Raw genomic sequence first — 21,576 nt, forward strand, 5'->3', positions numbered from 1 at the left:
CCAGTAACATAAAAGTGCTCATACAGATGGCTCTAAGGCTTTCTTTTATTTCTCTTTAGGGGCTCGACGTGAGTGATTCTGTAATGTTATAGCATTGATTAAATGTGATTTCCCCCTCTCACCCAGAATAATTTCCTTAAAGTCCAAACTCACTGATGTTATGTAATATACATTTAATAAATTCTAAATTCTTTATTATCTAATTATATTAATGAGCTATGAAACTATCATAAGGGCATTACTATCATCCTCATCAATATTATACTCAGAGTCATTGCCATTACATAAACATTTCAAACTAATTTCTCAACATTTAATTATGCCCTTTGGAAGTTTAGAAACCATGTTCTCTCTTATGTATTATACATAGTAATATTTGACTACTAGTTATATATGTATAATACATATTTTTGTGCAATATATAGTAAATACTTTCCTTATTTTCATTTGTTTCTCTTTTGCTTTTTCCTGCCTTTCATCCCCCTTGAGTAAGAAAATAAAGAATTCAGTAGACACTAAGGGAACAGGTTACATAAATCACATTCCTTAGTTTGTAACAGACCAAACTCATAAGTCTACGCAAGTCTTTCCACAGACATATTTTATTTTCCAATTTTTATATCACTCCTTTCACATCTCCTCATCATTCTGAATAATCACAGTACTATAATTAACATATCAAACTCTCAGTAACCCAAACATATCACTTCTTCCTGGGGTGTTTCTTATAGCTTTGCACATCTTGAAAATGATCGCTTACTATACTCTCCTTAAATTATAACACTTTCACTATACAACTCTGACTGATATTTTTGTTTAATAATATAGCCTCATATATATGAAACAATATTAGATAAACCCACCTGAGGAAATAAATGCATTCACCTTCAAAGTGGAAGATTTCAATATTCCTGTCTCCAAAACTGATGGGTAAAACTGGCACCAAGTAGAAAGAATATAAAAAAAAAAACTCAAAAAATTTATAAATATATAAAAGTACATATAAAGTTATAAAAAATTTATAAATATATAAAAGTATATATAAAGTTATACATCTAACAAGGAATAAATGTTCTTAGCATAGAATAATATTTACAAAAATTAAGTATTAACCATGCTGTTTTTTGGATCTATAAATGTTTTTCCAAAAAGCTCATGTGTTACACACTGCAGGAATTTTAAGAAGTGAAATTATTAGATTATCAGAGCAATAAACTCAATCATGGATTAATCCACTTGGTGGATTAATAATTTAAATTGAATCCTATATAGTAACACTAGGCAAATAGGGTGTGACTGGAGGCAATAGTCCAAGTATGGTCTTAGACTATATCTTGTCCCTGGTTTTTGCTATCACTCTATTGTGTACTCTCTCGCCTCAACCCTATTTCTCTCTCTGCTTCCCAACTGAGCAACTTCTCTCTACAACATTTCCTCCATCACCTCAGGCCCAGAAACGTGAAGTCAGCTGACCATAGAATGAAATCTCTAAAACAGAGCTCAAAATAAACTTTTCCTCCTCTAAGTTTTTCTTTTCAATTTGTCAGCTCAGACCCAAGAAACAGATTCAGGATCCTGGCAAGTAGAAGAAGATGCAAGATGCACTTGGGAAAGTTGACATGCTTTCTTTGAAGGTGGCAATTGACCCTAGCCAGCTCCCAGTCTCAGTTTGAGCCCCCAGCCAGTTCCATTTTTCCCCCTGAGCCCTTTTCACATGGCTTATTATATTCAGGCCTGACAGAGAAGGCACACTGCCAACTGGTTTCATCAGTGGGCACATGCTCACAAGAAGTGTTGATGACCTTGAGGACACACATTGATTAGAGGGTTTGAGACCTTGACTATACTCTGAAAACTGCCCACCAGAAACCTCGATGAGGGAGTCCGACAATAGCTGCTTGGGCTTGCCCTACAAAAACAAAGAAACAAGCTGCATAGTCAAAGTCATCTGATACTTGACAAAAATGCCCAAAATATATGCTGGCAAAACGATAGCCTTTTACACAAATGCTGTAGGAAAACTGAACATTCCCATATAGAAGACTGTAACTAAATCTTTATCTCCCTGCCTGCACAAAGGTCAAACCAAATTGAACAAAAGACCTAGGAATTAGATCAGAAACTTTAAAACTTGTGTAAGAAAACAAAGGGTCAACACTCCAACATATTGGTGCAGGCTGGAACTTTCTTAAAAAGACCTCAAAAGCACAAGAAATAAAAGCAGGAATTAATAAGTGGGACATTATCAAATTAGAAATTTCTGCAAAGCAAAGAAAAAAATGAAGAGCATGAAGACAGAACCTACAGAATGGGTGAAAAAGCTTTGCAGCTATTTTTTCCTGAGGAGATTGGTATCCAGAATATAAAAAAGAGCTCAAAAAATTAACACCAAATAAACAACCCTATCAATAAATGGAAAATAGAAGTAAAAACATTTCTCAAAGAAGAAATACATATGCCAACAAGTGCAAACAAAATATTCAACATCCCTGGCAATCCTGACAATCAGGAAAATGCAATTTAAAACTTCATTGACGGAGATTCAAGATGGCAGACTAGAGGGTGAATGCGTTTCAGGTTGCTCCAGGACTCAGGACTCAAGAAGAGGAGATAGAGAGAGACTTGGGACCAACTCAAAGCAGCCGGGTGAGTCTCTCCCATTGGGGAGGCGTCCTGGATGGGGCGGTAGTCCCAAACGCAGGGATCTTTGTGAAGTAGAGCTTCCCGGTGAGACACCCCTCCCCCTGCTGGAGCAGTGAATGCGGACAACTGGGAGCATCAGAGTGGAGGCCACTCAGCACAGCGCTTGGACTCGGAGCAACTCACCCGGGCTCTGGGAGGCTGCCCAAAGGAGGGGGTGCGCAGTGAGCTGTTTGGACTGAAAGTGACCACTCCTGAAAACCGGGGGCTGCCCAGAGGAGAAGGAGAAGCATGGGCTCGGCATGTTGCTTGGACTTGGAGCAGCTGCACCAGGGCTCTGGGCGGCTATCCGGAGGAGCAGTGTGGACTCAGGACTCAAGAAGAGGAGATATAGAGAGACTTGGGACCAACTCAAAGCAGCTGAGTGAGTCTCTCCCATTGGGGAGGCGTCCGGGATGGGGCAGTAGTCCCTGAACGTAGGGAACTTTGTGAAGTAGATTTGCCCGACGAAGACACCCTTCCCCCTGCTGGAGCAGTGAACGTGGACAACTGGGAGCATCAGAGAGGAGGCCACTCAGCACAGCGCTTGGACTCGGAGCAACTCACCCAGGCTCTGGGAGACTGCCCAAATGAGGGGGTGCGTGGTGAGCTGTTTGGACTGAAAGCGACCGCCCCTGAACACAGGGAGCTGCCCAGAGGAGAAGGAGAAGCACGGCCTCAGCACGTCGCTTGGACTTGGAGCAGCTGCACCAGGGCTCCGGGCGGCTATCCAGAGGAGCAGTGTGGTGAGTGGTGTGGACTCAGAGCAACCGCTCCTGAACACAGGGGGGTTGTCTGGAGGAGGAGGAGGAGCACGGCGGGGTGCTTGGGCTCGGAGTGACTGCACCAGGGCTATGGGTGGCAGTCAGGACGAGGAGGTGCACAGTGAGTTCCTGGGACTCTTGACAAATGCACCGGATCTCTGGGTGACTGCCTGGTGGAGAAGGAGGTGAGCGGTGGGTCACTTGGACTTAGAGCGATTGCAGGGAACACCAGGCGGCTGCCGGAGGAAGAGGCGTGTGGCGGGTCACTGGGACTCGGAGTAACTGTAAGGGTCTCCAGGTGGCTGCTCAGAGGAGGGGCCGCATAGCCAGGTGATTAGGTGCAGAGCAGGGTCCCAGGACCCAGGTGGCTTCTGGGTGGAAAAGCCGCACAGATAAACTAAGGGGCGGAGTGAAGGCTCCAGGACTGCAGGCAGCTTCTCTGAGGAGAGGCAGCCAAAGGAGATTCATCTGCAAAGGGTGAGGCTTCCAGGCCCAGGAGGTAGGTCTGGGTCCCTGGGAGCATTGCAGAAGCAGGCTTCCCAGCCCAGGCGGTAGTTGTGAATTGAACGGAACCTGTAGGAGGGGAACTGACCAGTGAGACCTTCCCACCAGGTGAGTCCTCCCTGCCGGGTGAGGTTCTCCCACAAGGACTGTAAAACCAGAGACACAGGCCCAAACTGGCCTTGCATCAGCCCACATCCTATTTCCCCTTTGGATGACCATTTGTCAGCAAGTGAAGGTACCTCTGCCCACTAGCAGGGAATATACCCCACTGGAAGGCCACCATGCCTAGGGAGTCAGCTTCCTTGTGGAGGACCACATTATCAACGTCCTCCAAGAATTCAGGCTACTGAAGGCTAAGAGGGGATATACTAGAAATCTTCAGGGACATTATAAGTCAATAAAGGAAATCTGCAATATCACAGCGGTCAACTGATACCTGAACAATGTGAGAAAACAAGGAAAGAAAATGCTGCAAACAAATCTAGATGTTACATCAATGAAACCCAACGACAGCATGGCAGAAGACATGACAGAAAGGAAGTTCAGAATGTACATAATTAAAATGATCAGGGAACCAAATGACGAGATGCAAGAGCAAATGCAGGCACTGAATGATCACACCAATCGACAGTTAAAAGAGCAAATACAAGAAGCAAAAGATCATTTCAATGAAGAGTTAGAGATATTGAAAAAAAAAAAACAAACAAACAGAAATCCTTGAAATGAAGGAAACAATAAACCAAATTAAGAACTCCATCGAAAGCATAACCAACATGATAGAACACCTGGAAGACAGAACCTCAGATATTGAAGACAAAATATTTAACCTCAAAAACAAAGTGGACCAAACAGAGAAGATGGTAAGAAATCATGAACAGAATCTACAAGAACTATGGGATATCATGAAAAGGTCAAATTTAAGAATTATTGGGATTGAGGAAGGCTTAGAGAAACAGACCAAAGGAATGAACAATCTATTCAATGAAATAATATCAGAAAATTTCCCAAATCTGAAGAATGAAATGGAAGATCAAGAACAAGAGGCTTATAGGACTCCAAATACACAAAATTAAAAAAGACCGAAACCAAGGCACATTATAATGAAAATATCTAACATACAAAATAAAGACAGAATTTTAAAGGCTGCAAGAGAGAGGAATCAAATTACATTCAGGGGGAAATCAATACAGATATCAGCAGATTTTTCAATCCAGACCCTAAAAGCTAGAAGGGCCTGGAACAACATTTTTCAAGCCCTGAAAGAAAATGGACGCTAACCAAGAATCTTGTACCCAGCAAAACTTACCTTCAAATTTGATGATGAAATAAAATCCTTCTATGATAAACAAAAGCTAAAAGATTTACAAAAAGAAAGCCAGCATTACAGAACATTCTCAGCAAAATATTCCATGAGGAAGAGATGAAAACCAAAGAAGCAAATCAGCAATGGGAGGAACTATCCTAAAGGAATTGTCAAATAAAGGAAGAACCAAGTCGTCTCAAAATAAATATATAAATAAATAAAATGAGCCAAATGACCGGGAATACAAATCATACCTCAATAATAACCCTGAATATTAATGGCCTGAACTCATCAATCAAAAGACATAGACTGGCAGATTGGATTAAAAAGAAAGATCCAACAATATGTTGCCTGCAAGAGACTCACCTCATAGAAAGAGATACCCATAGACTAAAGGTGGAATGATGGGAAAAAACATACCATGCACATGGACTCAGCAAAAAAGCTGGGGTATCCATCCTCATTTCAGATAATGTGGACTTCAAGTCAAAGTTAGTCAGAAGGGACAAAGAAGGACATTACATATTGTTTAAGGGAACCATAAATCAGCAAGACATAACAATCATAAACATCTATGCCCCAAACAGTGGCTCATCCATGTATGTCAAACAAATCCTTCTCAATTTCAGAAATCAAAAAGACCATAACACAAAAATACTAGGTGATTTTAACACACCTCTCTCACCACTGGACACCTCTTCCAAACAAAAATTGAACAAAGAAACCATAGACTTCAATAACACAATCAATAATATAGACTTAACGGACATTTATAGAATATACCATCCAACCAAGAGCGATACACTTTCTTCTCAGCAGCACATGGATCCTTCTCTAAAATAGACCATATATTATGCCACAAAGGTAATGTAAGCAAATACAAGGAGATAGAGACACTACCTTGTATTCTATCAGATCATAATGGATTGAAATTAGAAATAAATGAAAGAGTAAAAAACAGAAGCCACTCCAACAACTGGAGATTAAACAACATACTATTACATGATGCATGGATAACAAAAGATATTGGGAAGGAAATTAAAAAATTCTTAGAGGTAAATGAGAACAAAGAAACATCATATCAAAATCTTTGGGACACTATAAAAGCAGTACTTAGAGGAAAATTTATTTCATGGAGCACATTCAATAAAAGAAGTAAAAATCAACAAATAAACGACCTAACACTACAGCTCAAAGCCCTAAAAAAAGAAGAACAGACCAACACCAAAAGTAGTAGAAGACAGGAAATAGTAAAACTCAGAGCTGAAATCAACAAAATTGAAACAAAAGAAACAATACAAAAAATTGACAAAATAAATAGTTGGTTCTTTGAAAAAATAAACAAAATTGATAAACCCTTAGCCACTCTAACAAAGAGAAGACGAGAGAAAACCCAAATCACTAAAATTCAGAATGAACAAAGAAATATCACAACAGACACGAGTGAAATACAAAACATAATTAGAAGCTATTTTGAAAATCTATATTCCAACAAAATAGAAAAGTTCGAAGATATCAACAGGTTTCTAGAGACATTAATGAACATGGACGCAAAAATTCTCAACAAAATTTTAGCAAATCGCATACAAAAATATATTAAGAAGATAGTGCACCACAATCAAGTGGGTTTTATTCCAAGGATGCAAGGTTGGTTCAACATCCGGAAATCAATAAATGGAATTCACCATATCAACAGACTTAAAGTCAAGAATCACATGATTATTTCAATAGATGCAGAAAAAGCATTTGATAAAATACAGCACCCCTTCTTGCTGAAAACACTAGAAAAAATAGGCATAGTGGGAACATTCCTTAACATTGTAAAGGCCATCTATGATAAGTCCATGGCTAATATCGTTCTAAATGGTGAAAAACTGAAAGCATTCCCCCTAAAAACTGGAACAAGGCAGGGATGCCCTCTTTCACCACTTCTATTCAATATCGTCCTTGAAACTCTAGCCAGAGCAATTAGACAGACCAAAGAAATTAAAGGGATATGAATAGGAAAAGAAGAACTCAAACTATCCCTATTTGCTGATAAGATTACATGCTTAGAGGAACCAGGAAATTCCACCAGAAAACTTTTAGAACTCATAAGTGCACTCAGTAAAGTAGTGGGATATAAGATCAATGCACATAAATCTAATGCATTTTTATACATAAGTGATGAATCTTTGGAAAGAATATTTAGGAAACCTACCCCATTCAAAATAGCCTCGAAAAAAATAAAATACTTGGGAATCAATCTCACAAAAGAGGTGAAAGACCTGTACAATGAGAACTACAGAACACTAAAGAAAGAAATTAAAGAAAACCTTAGAAGATGGAAAGATCTCCCATGTTCTTTGATAGGCAGAATTAATATTGTCAAAATGAACATACTACCAAAAGTGCTATACAGTTTCAATGCAATTCCAATTAAAATCCCAATGATGTACCTTACAGAAATAGAGCAAGCAATCATGAAATTCATCTGGAAGAATAAGAAACCCAGAATAGCTAAAGCAATCCTTTGCAGGAAAAATGAAGCAGGGGGTATCGCAATACCCGAACTTCAACTTTATTACAAAGCAATAGTAACAAAGACGGCATGGTATTGGTACCAAAATAGACAGGTAGATCAATGGTACAGAATAGAGGACATGGACACAAACCCAAATAAATACAACTTTCTAATAGTAGACAAAGGTGCCAAAAATATGCAATGGAGAAAAGATAGCCTCTTCAACAAATGGTGCTGGGAGAATTGGAAATCCATATGCAACAGAATGAAACTAAACCCATATCTCTCACCCTGCACAAAACTCAACTCAAAATGGATTAAGGACCTTGGAATCAGACCACAGACTCTGCAGATTATAGAAGAAAAAGTAGTTCGAGATCTTCAACATGTTGGCCTAGTACTAGACTTCCTCAACAGGACTCCCATAGCATAAGAAATAAAAGCAAGAATCAATAACTGGGATAGATTCAAACTAAAAAGCTTTCTCTCAGCAACGGAAACTATCAGCAATGTGAAGAAAGATCCTACAGAGTGGGAGAATATCTTTGCCACTCATACTTCAGATAGAGCACTGATCTCCAGAATCTATAAAGAACTCAAAAAACTCTACACCAAGAATACAAATAATCCAGTCGAGAAATGGGCTAAGGAAATGAACAGACACTTCACAGAAGAAGATGTACAAGCAATCAACAAACATATGAAGAAATGTTCAACATCTCTAGTAATAAGAGAAATGCAAATCAAAACTACCCTAAGATTTCATGTCACCCCAATAAAAATGACGATTATCAAAAATACAAGCAGCAGGTGTTGGCGAGGATGTGGGGAGAAAGGTACACTCATACATTGCTGGTGGGGCTACAAATTAGTGCAGCCACTCTGGAAAGCAGTGTGGAGATTCATTATTAAACTTGGAATGGAACCACCATTTGACCCAGCTATCCCACTCCTTGGTCTATACCCAAAGGACTTAAAATCAGCATACTACAGAGATACGGCCACATCAATGTTCATAGCTGCTCAATTCACAATAGCCAGACTGTGGAACCAATCAAGATGTCCTTCAATTGATGAGTGGATAAAGAAACTGTGGTATACATATACAATGGTATATTACTCTGCCAAAAATACGATAAAATTATGGCATTTGCAGGCAAATGGATGAAATTGGAGACCATCATGCTAAGTGAGAAAAGCCAATCTCAAAAAACTAAAGGACGAATGATCTCACTAATAAGTGGATGATGACACATAAGGGGGACGGTGGGAGGAGTTAGTGTTAGGGTTAGGGTTAGGGTTAAGGAGGGGGCCAAGAATGGCGGAAGAAAGTACTGTTTAGAGGGAAAAGAAGGGTGGGAGGAGTGGGGGGAAGGGAAAAATAATAGAATGAATCAAACAACATTACCCTATGTAAATTTATGATTACACAAATGGTATGCCTTTAACCCATGTACAAACAAACAACATGTATCCCATTTGTTTACAATAAAAAAAAGAAAAAAAAAAAAACTTCATTGAGATTTCATCTCCCTGCAGTCAGAATGGAAATGATTAAGAATACAAATAACAACAAATGTTAACAAAGGTATTTGAGAAAATCAAAATTCATACATTTTTGGTAGGACTACAAATTAATAGAACCATTTTTGAGAGCTGTATGGAGATTCCTCAAGAGACTGTGTAAGGAATTACAATATAACCCAGCTATCCCACTACTTGGGATTTATTTCTAAAAAATCAGCATGCTATAGTAACACATTCATACCAATGTTCACAGAAGAACAATTTACAAACACCCAGTTATGGAACCAGCCCAGGTGCTAATCAACAATGAATGGATAAAGAAAATATTGTATAAACACACAATTGAGTTTTACTCAGTCATAGAGAAGAACAAAATTGTGGCATTTGCAGGTAAGCGGATACAACTGGAGAATATGAAGCTCAGTGAAATAAGTCAGAGTCAGAAAGTCAAATGTCTAGTGTTTTCTCTCATATGTGAGAGTTAGAGAAAAATAAAGTGAAAAAGTGGGTTGGGAGCAAGAGTCCATAAAAGTAGAAGGGAGGTCAGTAGACTATGGACTCAAAAGGAGTAAATTATATTACATGTATGCATGATTATTTCAAAATGAACCATGGTATGTAACTATAATTCACTAATAAAAACATCAAAATGATGGTGTATCAAGAGCATACAGAGGGGCTGTGTGTGGTGGTGCACACCTCTAGTCCCAGAGACTCAGGAGGCTGAGTCAGGAGGATTTCAAGTTCAAAGCCAGCCTCAAACAACTTAGGAAAATCCTGAGCAACTTAGGAAAGACTTCGTCTCTAAATAAAACATAAAAAGTGCTGGGGATGTGGTTCAGTGGTTAAGTGTACTTGAATTCAATCCCCAGTACCAAAAACAAAAAAACAAAACAAAACAAAAAGTAAGAAAAAGGAAAAGAAAAGAAAACAAAAATAAAGAAACTGAAGAACATACAAAGGATTTATACATCTCAAGAACAAGGAAAACATCTATAAACATTTGTCCAAATATGATTAAAATCACAAAAAAGCATATGAAAGTATTATAAACATCATTAATCATTAAGGGAATGGAAATTAAAAATTACCACATATAAATTCATTTTTGATGGATGCCAGTACTAAATAAAAATTTATTTAAAACAGGTTTTCAGGATGTGTAGTATTTGCAAGTCTTGTACTGTAGTGATGGGAATGTTAGATGGTGTGCAGCTACAGGGAAAAATCTTCTGCTTCAAAAATACATCCTAAAAAATTAAAAACAGGTGTTCAAACAAATGTGTAAAAATGCACATAGTTATATACACACTAACAAAAAAAAAGCAAATTGATCACACCAGATAAATTTGCAACCAAACTGTCATTGGTTCACACAACAGAATATTATTCAGCCATGTAAAGGAATAAAGTGTTGGTACATGCTACAGTACCAATGATCCTTGAAAACATGCTAAGTGAAGGAACACAAAAATAACCATATAAGGTGTGATTTTATATATATATATATATTTATATAATAAATGTATACACATCAAAAGTGAATTAGTAGTTGTCAAAAGCTGAGGGGAGGGGAATTGGAAATTGAATTCTTATAAGACATTAATAGCTAGAAACCTAGAATAGTGAAGGCAGATAAGGCAGAAGACAGAGTAAGAGAGAAAAGATGGAGAGGGGGAATGGAAAAATAATCATAAAAAGAATAAAAGACATAGCCAGGTGCAGTGGTACACATTCTAGTGACTAGGGAGGCTGATACAGAAGGACAACAAGTTTGAGGCCATCCTCAGCCAACTACTGAGTGGGACCTTGACTCAAAATGAAAATTAAGAATGACTGTGATATAGGTCAGTGCAAAATATCCTCCCTGATAAAGTTAATACTCAGTACCAAAAAGAAAAAAAATAATAAAGAAAAGAAGGAATAAAATAACATATAGTATTATAGATTTGTTCCATCTTTAGCATCAACTTTTGAGAGGTAAAAAGCATGCAATATTTGTGTCTCACTTATCTCACTTAACATAATGACTTCCAGTTCCACCCCTTTGGCTTCATATGATAGGACATCCATCTTTTAATGTATGAATAACATTTCTATTGCAGATTTGTACTAATATTTATACACATTTATGTGTGGATGAGCATCTGGGCAGATTCCATTTCTTAGGTATTCTGAATAGTGTGGCATTAAATGTGAGTGTTCAGCTAAGTCTTCGATATGATCATGTTATTTCCTTTGGATATACCCCCAGAAAAGGGTTAGCAGAATAATAGAGTAGTTATTTTTACCTTTCAGGGAAACCTATGTACTATTCTCCATTATAGCTTTGTTCATGTAGATTCTCCCCAACATGATATGAGTTCCCTTTTCCCCACACCCTCATCAATATTTGTTATTTTTCCACCATTTGAAAATGACAATTATAACTGGGATAAAACGATGTCTCTAAACAGAAGGAAACAAAATAGTAATGAAAAGTTCAATGAAACAATATTTCCTGAAAGGTAAATCAAATTTGCAAACTTTTAGTTCAGTCAACTGAGAAGAAATAGCACACAAATCAATAAAATCAGAAGTGTAAAGGGAGCTCTTTTAACTGATTACACAAAAAAGCAAAGTATCATGCAGAAAATGGCCAATTGTGTTGTGTATAATGAGTACGTATACACCAACACTATGGGTATAACCTAGAAGAAAAGAAGTAAAGTCCCAGAAATTTAGGACCTGCTAATATTGAAAAATGAAGAAATCAAAAACCTGAAAAGATGAGTACCAAGTAAAAAGATTTATGTAGTACTAAAAAACTGTCCAACAAAGAAAAGTTCAGGATAAATAACATCACAGTGAATTCTACCAACTAAAGAGGGACTAGTTCCAATACTCCTTCTAAAGAGGGACTAGTACCAATACTCCTAAAAAGGCTTCTATTAATTGTAGAGGAAAGAACATTCCCATACTCATCTTATAAGGCCAGCATCACCAAAGACTTAGGAAAACTACATGAAAACAAGATAACAAAAATATCCCGGAGAAGATCGACACCGAAATCCTCCAAATAAGACTGGTAATCAAGAATCAAAAGCACATTAAATGACCATGTATCCAGATGAAATGGGTTTATCCCTGGTGTGCAAATGATGTACAAGTCAATGATTGTTGCACACACCAACAGAGTGAAAGCTAAAATAATGTGATCATCTTAATAAATATAAAAATATCATTCAAAAATTCAACTTACTTTCATGATAAATTACTCAAATTATTTAGGTATAGAAGGAATACTCCTCAACATTCCATATAATAAATCCTCTCTGACAAACTCTCAGCTATTACTGTCTTAAACTTAAAAAGCTATGTGCTTTTTCTGTAAGTACAAGACCAAGGAGCAGCCCCTCTCTCACTACTTCTGTGAAACAGAATCCTTGAAATTTAGGGGAAAAGAAAGAAAGAAAGAAAACAAAAGATAGGCAAGAGAAGAAGGAAGAAATGGAATAGTTTCTGTTTGTAAAGGTCTTAATCATATACAGCTAGGAATCTCCTAAGATGTCATACAAAAAAAGTCTCTTAGAACTAATAAATGGGTTAGTTCAGTGAAGTTGCAAGACAAAAAAATCATCAAAACAATGGGTCATGTTTCTATACAAAAATACCATGTACTATAGGAGCAAGAAGATTAAAATCATGTGAATAAATTTAACCAGTTGATGAAAAGACCTGTGCTTTCAGAACTATAAGATATTCATGAGAGAAAATAAAGAAGATACAAAGCAACTAAAAGAAACCCTGTGCTAATGGATTGGAAGAATAATATTGTTGAAATGTCCATATTACCCAAAGCAATCCAGAAATTCAATGAAATCTTTATCAAAAGTCCAATGGTGTTTGTGGCAGAAGTAGAAAAAACAAACGCTGAAATTCATACAGAACTACAAAAGCGGCCAGAAAGCAAAAGCAATCCTGAGAATTAAGAACAAACCTGAAGGCATAGCACTGCCTGATTTTGCAATATACTATAAATCTATGCCACTCAAATATTATGACGTTGTCATTAAAATATTCACAGAGCCCAAAGAAACAAAATAGAGAGAGCAGGCATAACCATGCACATAACTGTCAGCCAATCTTTGACCAGGATATCAAGAACGTACATTACAGAAAGGATATTCTCTTTTAAGGTGTTGGTGAAACTGGATTTTCATGCATAAACATGAAAGTGGATCATGATCTTGTACCATTTACAAAAATCACCTTGAAATTTATTAAAAACTTAAATGTAAGACCTGAAACACTAAAACTCATAGCAGAAAATATGGCGGTAAATTTCCTTGACATTAGTCTTGGCAGTGAGTTTTTAGGTATGACACCTACCATGCAGGAAAAAAGTAAAAAAAACAAACAAACAAACAAAAAAAAAAGTGGGACTATAAAAAACTAAAATTTTTTTATACATTGCAAAGAAAACAATCACCAAAATAAAAATGCACCCTAGAAAGTGGGAAAAGATATTTGTGAAACTTATCTGGAAAGGGAAGATCCAAAATATATGGGGAATACTTACAAATAAATAATGAAAAGAAAAATCAGTTTGATTTAAAAAGTGGAGAGAAAGAACTGGGCGCAGTGGTGCTCACATGTAATTCCAGAGACTCGTCTATTCCAGAGACTTGTAATTCCAGAGACAGTCCATTGCAAGTTCAAAGCCAACCTCAGCAAAAGTGAGGCTCTAAGCAACTCTGTGAGACTCTGTTTCTAAATAAAACACAAAAAATAGATCTGGGAATGTAGCTCAGTGGTCTAGTGCCTTTGGGTTCAATCCCTGGTACCAAGAAAAAAAAAAAAAAAAGAAGAAAGAAGAAAGAAAGAAAGAAAGAAAGAAAGAAGAAAGAAAGAAAGAAAGAAAGAAAGAAGAAAGAAAGAAAGAAAGAAAGAAAGAAAGAAAGAAAGAAAGAAAGAAAGAAAGAAAGAAAGAAAGAAAGAAAGAAAGAAAGAAAGAAAGAAAGAAAGAAAGAAAGAAAGAGAAATGGTCTTGAAGCAATTGTTCCAAAGAAGATATGCTAATAGCCTACAGGTAGTGAAAAGAGAAAACTGCAAAGCAAAACCACAATGAGATGTCACTTCAACATAGATAGAAGGGTTACTGTCAAATGGACTAAATATAATAAGTGTGAGCAAAACTATAAAGAAAAGAGAACTCTGGCACCATGTGAGAGGGAATGTAAATTAGTACAGTCATTATAGAATCTATGTGAAGATTACTCAAAAGCTTAAAATTAGAACTACTTTATAGCCCAACTATTCTACTACCTGGTATATATCCAAAGGAAATGAAATCAGTATGCCAGAGACATCTGCACTATCATGTTCCATACAGAACGAATTACCATAATCTAAATAGGAAACAATAGCAATATCAATCAGTTGATAAATGGATAATGAATTGTGGTACACATACACAATGGAAGATGACTCAGCCATAGAGAGAATAAAATTCTGATTTTTGCAACAACATGGGTAGAGCTGGAGATTATCATGTTAAGTAAAATATTTAAGGCACAAAGACAAATTTATGATCTCACTTACAGATGGAATCTAAAAGTCTAGAAATTAAGAGTGGAATGGAGGTGCCCGTGGCTAAGAGAATAGAGGACAGAGAATGAAGAACTGTTGATCAAAGGATGATGAGTAGAGGGGAAGGGGCTGTTTGGGTGTGATGCAGCACCCCAAATTCTGCTAAGAAAGTAGGTCTTGTGTTGGGTGTTCTTATCACAACTATGATAATAATCAACAAAAAGATGAGAGGACATCATTGTAGGAGACTGGCTAGTTTTACAGCATAGAATGTGGTAACAGTTCCATATAATAATACATTCACCAAATCATATATGTATAGTTTTTGTATGTTAATGTATCTCAAAGATATTCCATGCTTTTATAATTGCATCAGAATAAATCCTACTGTCATATATAACTAAAAAGAACCAATAAAATATTACTTGTTCAATAAATTCAGTTTTAAACAACAAAAATAAAAAGGATATTGACAGACCTGGACTGAATTGTGTGTTTTTGTATATATTTTTACAAATATGTATTTTATACAAAATATACACATATATTTTTGTACATATATTTACATATTACATATGTGACAAATACCTTTTGAGATTACTGAAAACTACCTAAGAAGAAACCAAAAGCTTCTGTTTTATTTGGCAAAGAAATAAATGGAAAATTCACAAAGGATGATATACTAATAACCAATGAGATTATGAGTTCAAAGTAACATAAATCACTAGTAAATTTTGAATTAAAATTATAATAATTTGTCACTCTGTACCTCCTAGAACAAATAAGTGGGAAATAAGTGAAAATACCAAGTGACCAAAAGGCTTAACTTTTCTGTTTTTAGTATGTCCTCAAATGTGTAGTGCTATCTCTTAACCCACACAGGACAGCACATGTGACCCAAAGATAATCGTAATGTAGAACAGTCTGGGCTTCAGGCTATTTCCCAACACTCTGAGAAACAGGAAGAGCAGCATTTGGAGGAAAGTACTCCAACATGCTACCATTAGTTTTTTGCCTCCTCTGCTTTGCTTTCAGGCAATCAACAAAGGGTTTCAGAAATGGTGAGGCATCAGTCAGCAGCAGGACTTTCCTGGACGACATGCGGCATCAGGGACACTGCACCACTGGTCTCCACACCAGGCTCCTGTTGCCATGCTTTCTAAACAAACCAGGTTCAGAAAGGGAATGGGGACTCCTAAGGGCTTGTGGTCCAAAGTGCAGGAATACAGTTCCCCACCCAAGAGGGGGTGATTCTCAAAAGTTCGTTCCAGGATACCTGCTCCTCAGACAAAATCTTTTCATCGAAGGTAATTAATCCCTAGGAGAGAAAGCACAGCTACTGGCAAGGAACAAGAGTCTTTGTCAAACCTTAAATACCCAGATAATGCAAGAGGAAACACCTTCTATTGCAGTCAATTCATCAAAGCATAATTCATCATGAAGAGAGCACCCACTTGAATATATTTGCTCCAAATGTTCTACCTCCTGTCCTGAAGACCAGAGCTGGGTAATGAAAATCATTTTTCCATAGTGAATCAAGTGAATCCATTCTGAATTCTAACCCTGGGTTGTTTGTGAGACATTCAAGGTTTGGTGTGGGAAGGAAAGATTTGGACTTATAGGGACACTTCCTTAGTATGTTTTGATTTGATGTTGGGTTATCTGAAAAATCTTTTTCAATTCTGTCTTATATTTTAATATTTAAAGATTCTTACTCTAAGCGTAGGTCACTCTGAAAATGGGATTGCTTCTGAACACCTATAAACATCATTAAAATCCTCTAAGACTACCAAGGTAAGTTCTTCAACAGAGCTGATGCTCATTATTGTTAGATTTCATGTACTGTGATTATTACTTTTCAACATTTTTAAATGCGATCATCGTGTATTTCACCTTCACCCTAATTTTTGGAGAGATGATATATCTCATTGACCTGATTTAACAGTGGATAGTTCAAAACTCACAAAAATGAAGCAAAGTTCCTTTAGCAACTAAAGCCAGTATTTTACATGAGACACTCTTGTTAACTAAAATAATTCACTGAGGTGAAGACAAAATGTAAATGCATCTCCCACACAAAAGACTTCATGTGAATACTAGATGGTAAAGACATCAGGTGCTGAGTACAAGTAAAACATGGAGAACTCTTTCTGGGATCAATGCCTATGGTTAATATGGTTCTCTGTGGCTTCTACAGAAGTAATATAGGAGATAATTCCTTCTTCACTCAATGTGTTAATTCTGCATATCTGCTAAGTGCATATAGTTCAACATAAATCAAACCCTCAGAAAAATTGTGGGTGTGTTCATATAACAATTATCAGATCAACCTATGAAGTGATATTCTTAATTTTCATTCCATAGATAGATGACATAGATGTGTGCTTTGCCAGGAAACAGCTCAGGAAAGAAGAGTTCTAGGTGGAAAAACCAGGATTCTAAGCAGGTTTCACTGATTCTCAAGTCAAGATGTTGAACCACTGTGATAGTGGTTTTCCAACATTACCCACAGAATCTTTGACCCACATCATAACATCATAACAGTATTAGGGAAGGGAGAATAGGGTATGAGGGACAGATGAGGACAAAGGAATTCTTCTAAGAATGCAGAAAGATTTACTTTCTAAACATTTGAGGGTTCAAATGAATCATGACATGGCTATGGGTCTGCTGAAGAAATTACTTCATGTAAAGTCTCTCAGGTAGTATTTAATTAATTATAATAATTGTGTTTATGTCAAAAGAGGATTACTGGTACAACATTTGTATAACATGGCAATATAGGGTACGTAAGTAAAAGCTGATAAGTTGGAGGAAAAAAATAAATAGAATAAGAAAAACCTGAGTCCTTTTTAGCTCTGCCATTTACTTGCTGCTTGTTTTAGAGCAGAACTATTATTTTTTCTGTGTTTTATTATAAGCCAAATAAGTATAAATATACCTATAAAGTGAAGGTAGTCAGTACTGACTAGTCTTGCAGTAAGAATTAAATCAACAGGGATCTGAAAAAGCACATAGGATGCCTGAAGAGTTCAATGAGTTCTGGTTAGCTTTGCCATTGGTAAACCACTGTGAACATTTATATCTAAGACCATTTCCTTACCTGTGCAATGAAGTAGTGTGTACCACACAGGTTACTCTGAGTATTTAAAGAATCATGTGAGCAAAGCACCTTGTACCATGAAATATAGAGAGCAAACATTGCAAAGTAATGTGGCATTGGCTGTTATGAAGTTCTTGGGTTTAATCATCCAGCATTATGAATTATTTCACAGGAGCTTTTTCTGCCTACATTTCCATCACTGTTGCACTGCTGCTCTTTACATCTGCTCTCAGGGAGTGTCTGCTACCTGGGGTTTCTGGATCCGGCTTCCACTATTCACTGAACCTTGATCAGCTTCTTCCAGGACACACAGGGGCATTTATAAGAGTAACACCCCAGACTCCCCCTTCCCCAAGTGCCTTGCCATACTTGCACTCATTTTCTCAGTTATGATTTGTGGTTTCCCTTTCCCTAAGAATAAAGTTGAAAATTTTTAGATATGCAATGATGGCTGTTGCATCCATCTTCTGCCCCCTTTATGTGCTTCATTGCCACAATTTGTTCAATCTTTTACTTGTATTTAGTCTCGTAAATATTAGTTTAGTTTTCTACTTTCCACAGAAAAGCCCATGTATTCAGCAGGAAGGCCTCCTGACTTTAGGACTATAAAAGTTTCTCATGCACATGCTTCTTGCCCAATCATCAGTCAGGAGCCATCTGAATTAACTAGAGGATCCCAGAATCAATATTTTGAATCAACAAAATTTATGGAAACAAGTAGTAGAACACATGAGATTTCACAACTCAATACAATCCAGCCATTCTTTCTTTATTATATAGAGAAGTTTAACAAATTCAAGGTTGTACTGATGTTTTTCAGGTAATGTAATAAAGTTGCAGAGGGGGTACATGGAGAAAAGGAGCAACGTGACAGAATTTGTTCTTCTGGGACTTTCACAAAACCCAAAGATGCAGAAAATTATATTTGCTGTGTTTTTGCTCATCTACATCATCACAATGTTAGGAAATTTGCTCATTGTGGTTGCCATCATTGCAAGCTCACTCTTGGGCTCCCCCATGTACTTTTTCCTGGCTTATCTCTCCTTTATCGATGCCTGTTATTCCTCGGTCAATACTCCTAAACTGATTGCGGATTCACTCCATAAAAAGAAGATCATTCTGTTCAAAGGATGCATGGCCCAAGTCTTTGGGGAACATTTCTTTGCAGGTGCAGAGGTCATCCTACTTACAGTGATGGCCTATGACCGCTATGTGGCCATCTGCAAGCCCTTGCACTATGCAACCATCATGAACTGGAGAGTGTGCATGCTGCTAGTGGGAGTGTCCTGGATGGGAGGTTTTCTTCATGCAACCATCCAGCTCCTCTTCATCATCCAACTACCCTTCTGTGGTCCTAATGTCATAGATCACTTTATGTGTGATCTGAGCCCTTTGCTCAATCTGGCCTGCACTGATACCCACACTCTGGGGCTCTTTGTCATTGCCAACAGTGGGTTCATCTGCCTGCTAATCTTCCTCCTCCTGCTGGTCTCCTATGTGGTCATCCTTTGCTCCTTGAGGACACAGAGCATGGAGGGCAGGCGCAAAGCCCTGTCTACCTGTGTCTCCCACATCACAGTGGTGGTATTATTCTTTTTTCCCTCCATGTTTGTGTACTTGAGACCTGCAGTTCCTTTACCTATTGATAAGGCAGTTGCTGTTTTCTACATGGTGATAACTCCCATGTTAAATCCTTTGATCTACACCTTGAGAAATGCCCAGATGAAAAGTACCATTAAGAAATTATTTACTAGGAAGTTTCTTTCTGTTGGACAAAATATATGACTGAAGACCAGCATTGATTAATCTGAAAAAAGTGTCAGGATGCCCTTTGAATGATCTCACCAAGCAGCACTTTAAAGACAAAACTCCTGTTCACTCAAAGCTTCTGCTTTGCTCAATCTCATTCATCAATTCATGAGATTTATCAAATTGTTATGTGCATGTATGAACATGGCATACCCTGATTATGCATAATTATAATGTGGCAATATTTTTAAATTTTGCATTGATAGAATTACAAATGTGTGAATAAAAAGGAAGGAACAAACTCAGGACTATGTTGCATGTTGGAAAAATCTACCAAATTAAGACTTTTATTTTTTAATCTTTATCTATGACATTTATTCATAAGCTGTCCTTCTAATAACAACAATATAAACAAACATATTTGTATTGATGAGAAATCTTTATAACACTCAAAGGAAGTAAGCAGAACTATTATCCCCTTTGTATCTGAATATGACTAGTTTTCTAGATCATATTATTATTTCCCATGTTACATGACCATGCAATGACAATAAATAAATACATTTTATAAATGTGCTAAATATAAATTTTTAAAAAGACTATTCTGGGTACATTCTGTTTAGTAATTGATTTTCCAAACCTAAAAATCTAATAATTTTTGTAAATATCTTTTATAAACATATATATCACATTTTATAGTAATGCATTTTGGATAATATTATGGAATTACAGACTATGGTTATAAACCTGAGGGACATTTAACCTTGAGTAGGAAACAACATAGATTTGATCATGTTTCTGAATTTCCTCACAGTCTTCAGAAAACATTTTGTAACTCAGGTTGTAAAATTATCAATGCTGATAACCCACTAGAATGATGGATCACACAAAAGAAACTTGAATATTGCACAGGAACTCCAATTTGATAATGCACAGCTGGACTCCATGAAGTACTTGCCTGTTAGCTAGCAGTACTTTCCCTGAAGCATCACGAAGTTTGGTCCCTAACAAGCAGTAATGATTATAAAGAAACATAAATAAATTTGATAAAATGAGTACTGGGGACTACAAGAATGTTTTTTTTTTTTTCCTACCCTCAATCTGATTCAGATTCGGGTAGAATTTGAACTTGACCTCCAAGAGAAAGCACAATTTTTTTTTTATCCTATAGAAATTGAGCAATGACAAAGAGCTTGACACTGACATTCTCATGATAGGAGAAAAATATTAGACCTTGATATTCTCTCAGCAAGATTTCACTATCCTATGCATGTGAGCTATTTATGAATTTTTCATGTAATTTTGAGGTATCATTTCAGTAGTAAAACCTATTTGTCAAAATATATCCCTTTCTCTACACAAAAGCAATTTCAGGATTTTTTTTTTTTTTTTTATTCAGTGATTCCTTTGCTCATTAAAAAAACACACTAACTTGAGGGATTGCCCGGAGATGAATGAAAACACACCAGTTTCTTCCTTCCCAGTGATTAAGATCCATGGAGAAACTCCCAGAAGGGAGTGAAAAAGTACAGCTGAGAGTTAAATATACATGTTAAGATGGACAGAGGGCTATTGAAGCATGTTCATGGTTGACAAAACACACCTCACCTGGAGAGAGGTGTAGATGGAAAAGGATTCCTATAAGAAAATATACAAAAATGGCACATTTTTTCTGGATAAGGAAAGTGAAGAGGCAAGAGATTGGATCAAATCATCCCTATGACAGGTAATGCTTACTGGAAAAAAATACAGCAATCCTTGAAATGGAGGAAACAATAAACCAAGGTAAAAACTCCATAGAAAGCATAACAAATACGATAGAACACCTGGAAGACAGAACCTCAGATATTGAGGACAAAATATTTAACCTTGA

The 21,576-nt window shown here is 36.8% G+C and overlaps 1 protein-coding gene and 1 pseudogene across 2 annotated transcripts in view; one reads left to right on the forward strand and one right to left on the reverse strand.

Moving 5' to 3' along the window:
* The window catches only part of LOC306639775 (olfactory receptor 4C6-like), a 288,641-nt pseudogene that overhangs the window by 14,699 nt on the left and 252,366 nt on the right, over positions 1 to 21,576 (reverse strand). The gene's annotated exons all lie outside the window — the stretch shown is intronic.
* LOC306638472 (olfactory receptor 4C46-like) lies at positions 18,804 to 19,739 on the forward strand (the record flags this gene model as incomplete). Its single annotated transcript, XM_079101731.1, has 1 exon — positions 18,804 to 19,739. The coding sequence occupies one exon, from the start codon at positions 18,804 to 18,806 to the stop codon at positions 19,737 to 19,739; it is 936 nt and encodes a 311-aa protein (XP_078957857.1).

Source organism: Sciurus vulgaris, assembly GCF_902686455.1.
Source record: "Sciurus vulgaris genome assembly, chromosome: 11".
Lineage (NCBI taxonomy): Eukaryota > Metazoa > Chordata > Mammalia > Rodentia > Sciuridae > Sciurus > Sciurus vulgaris.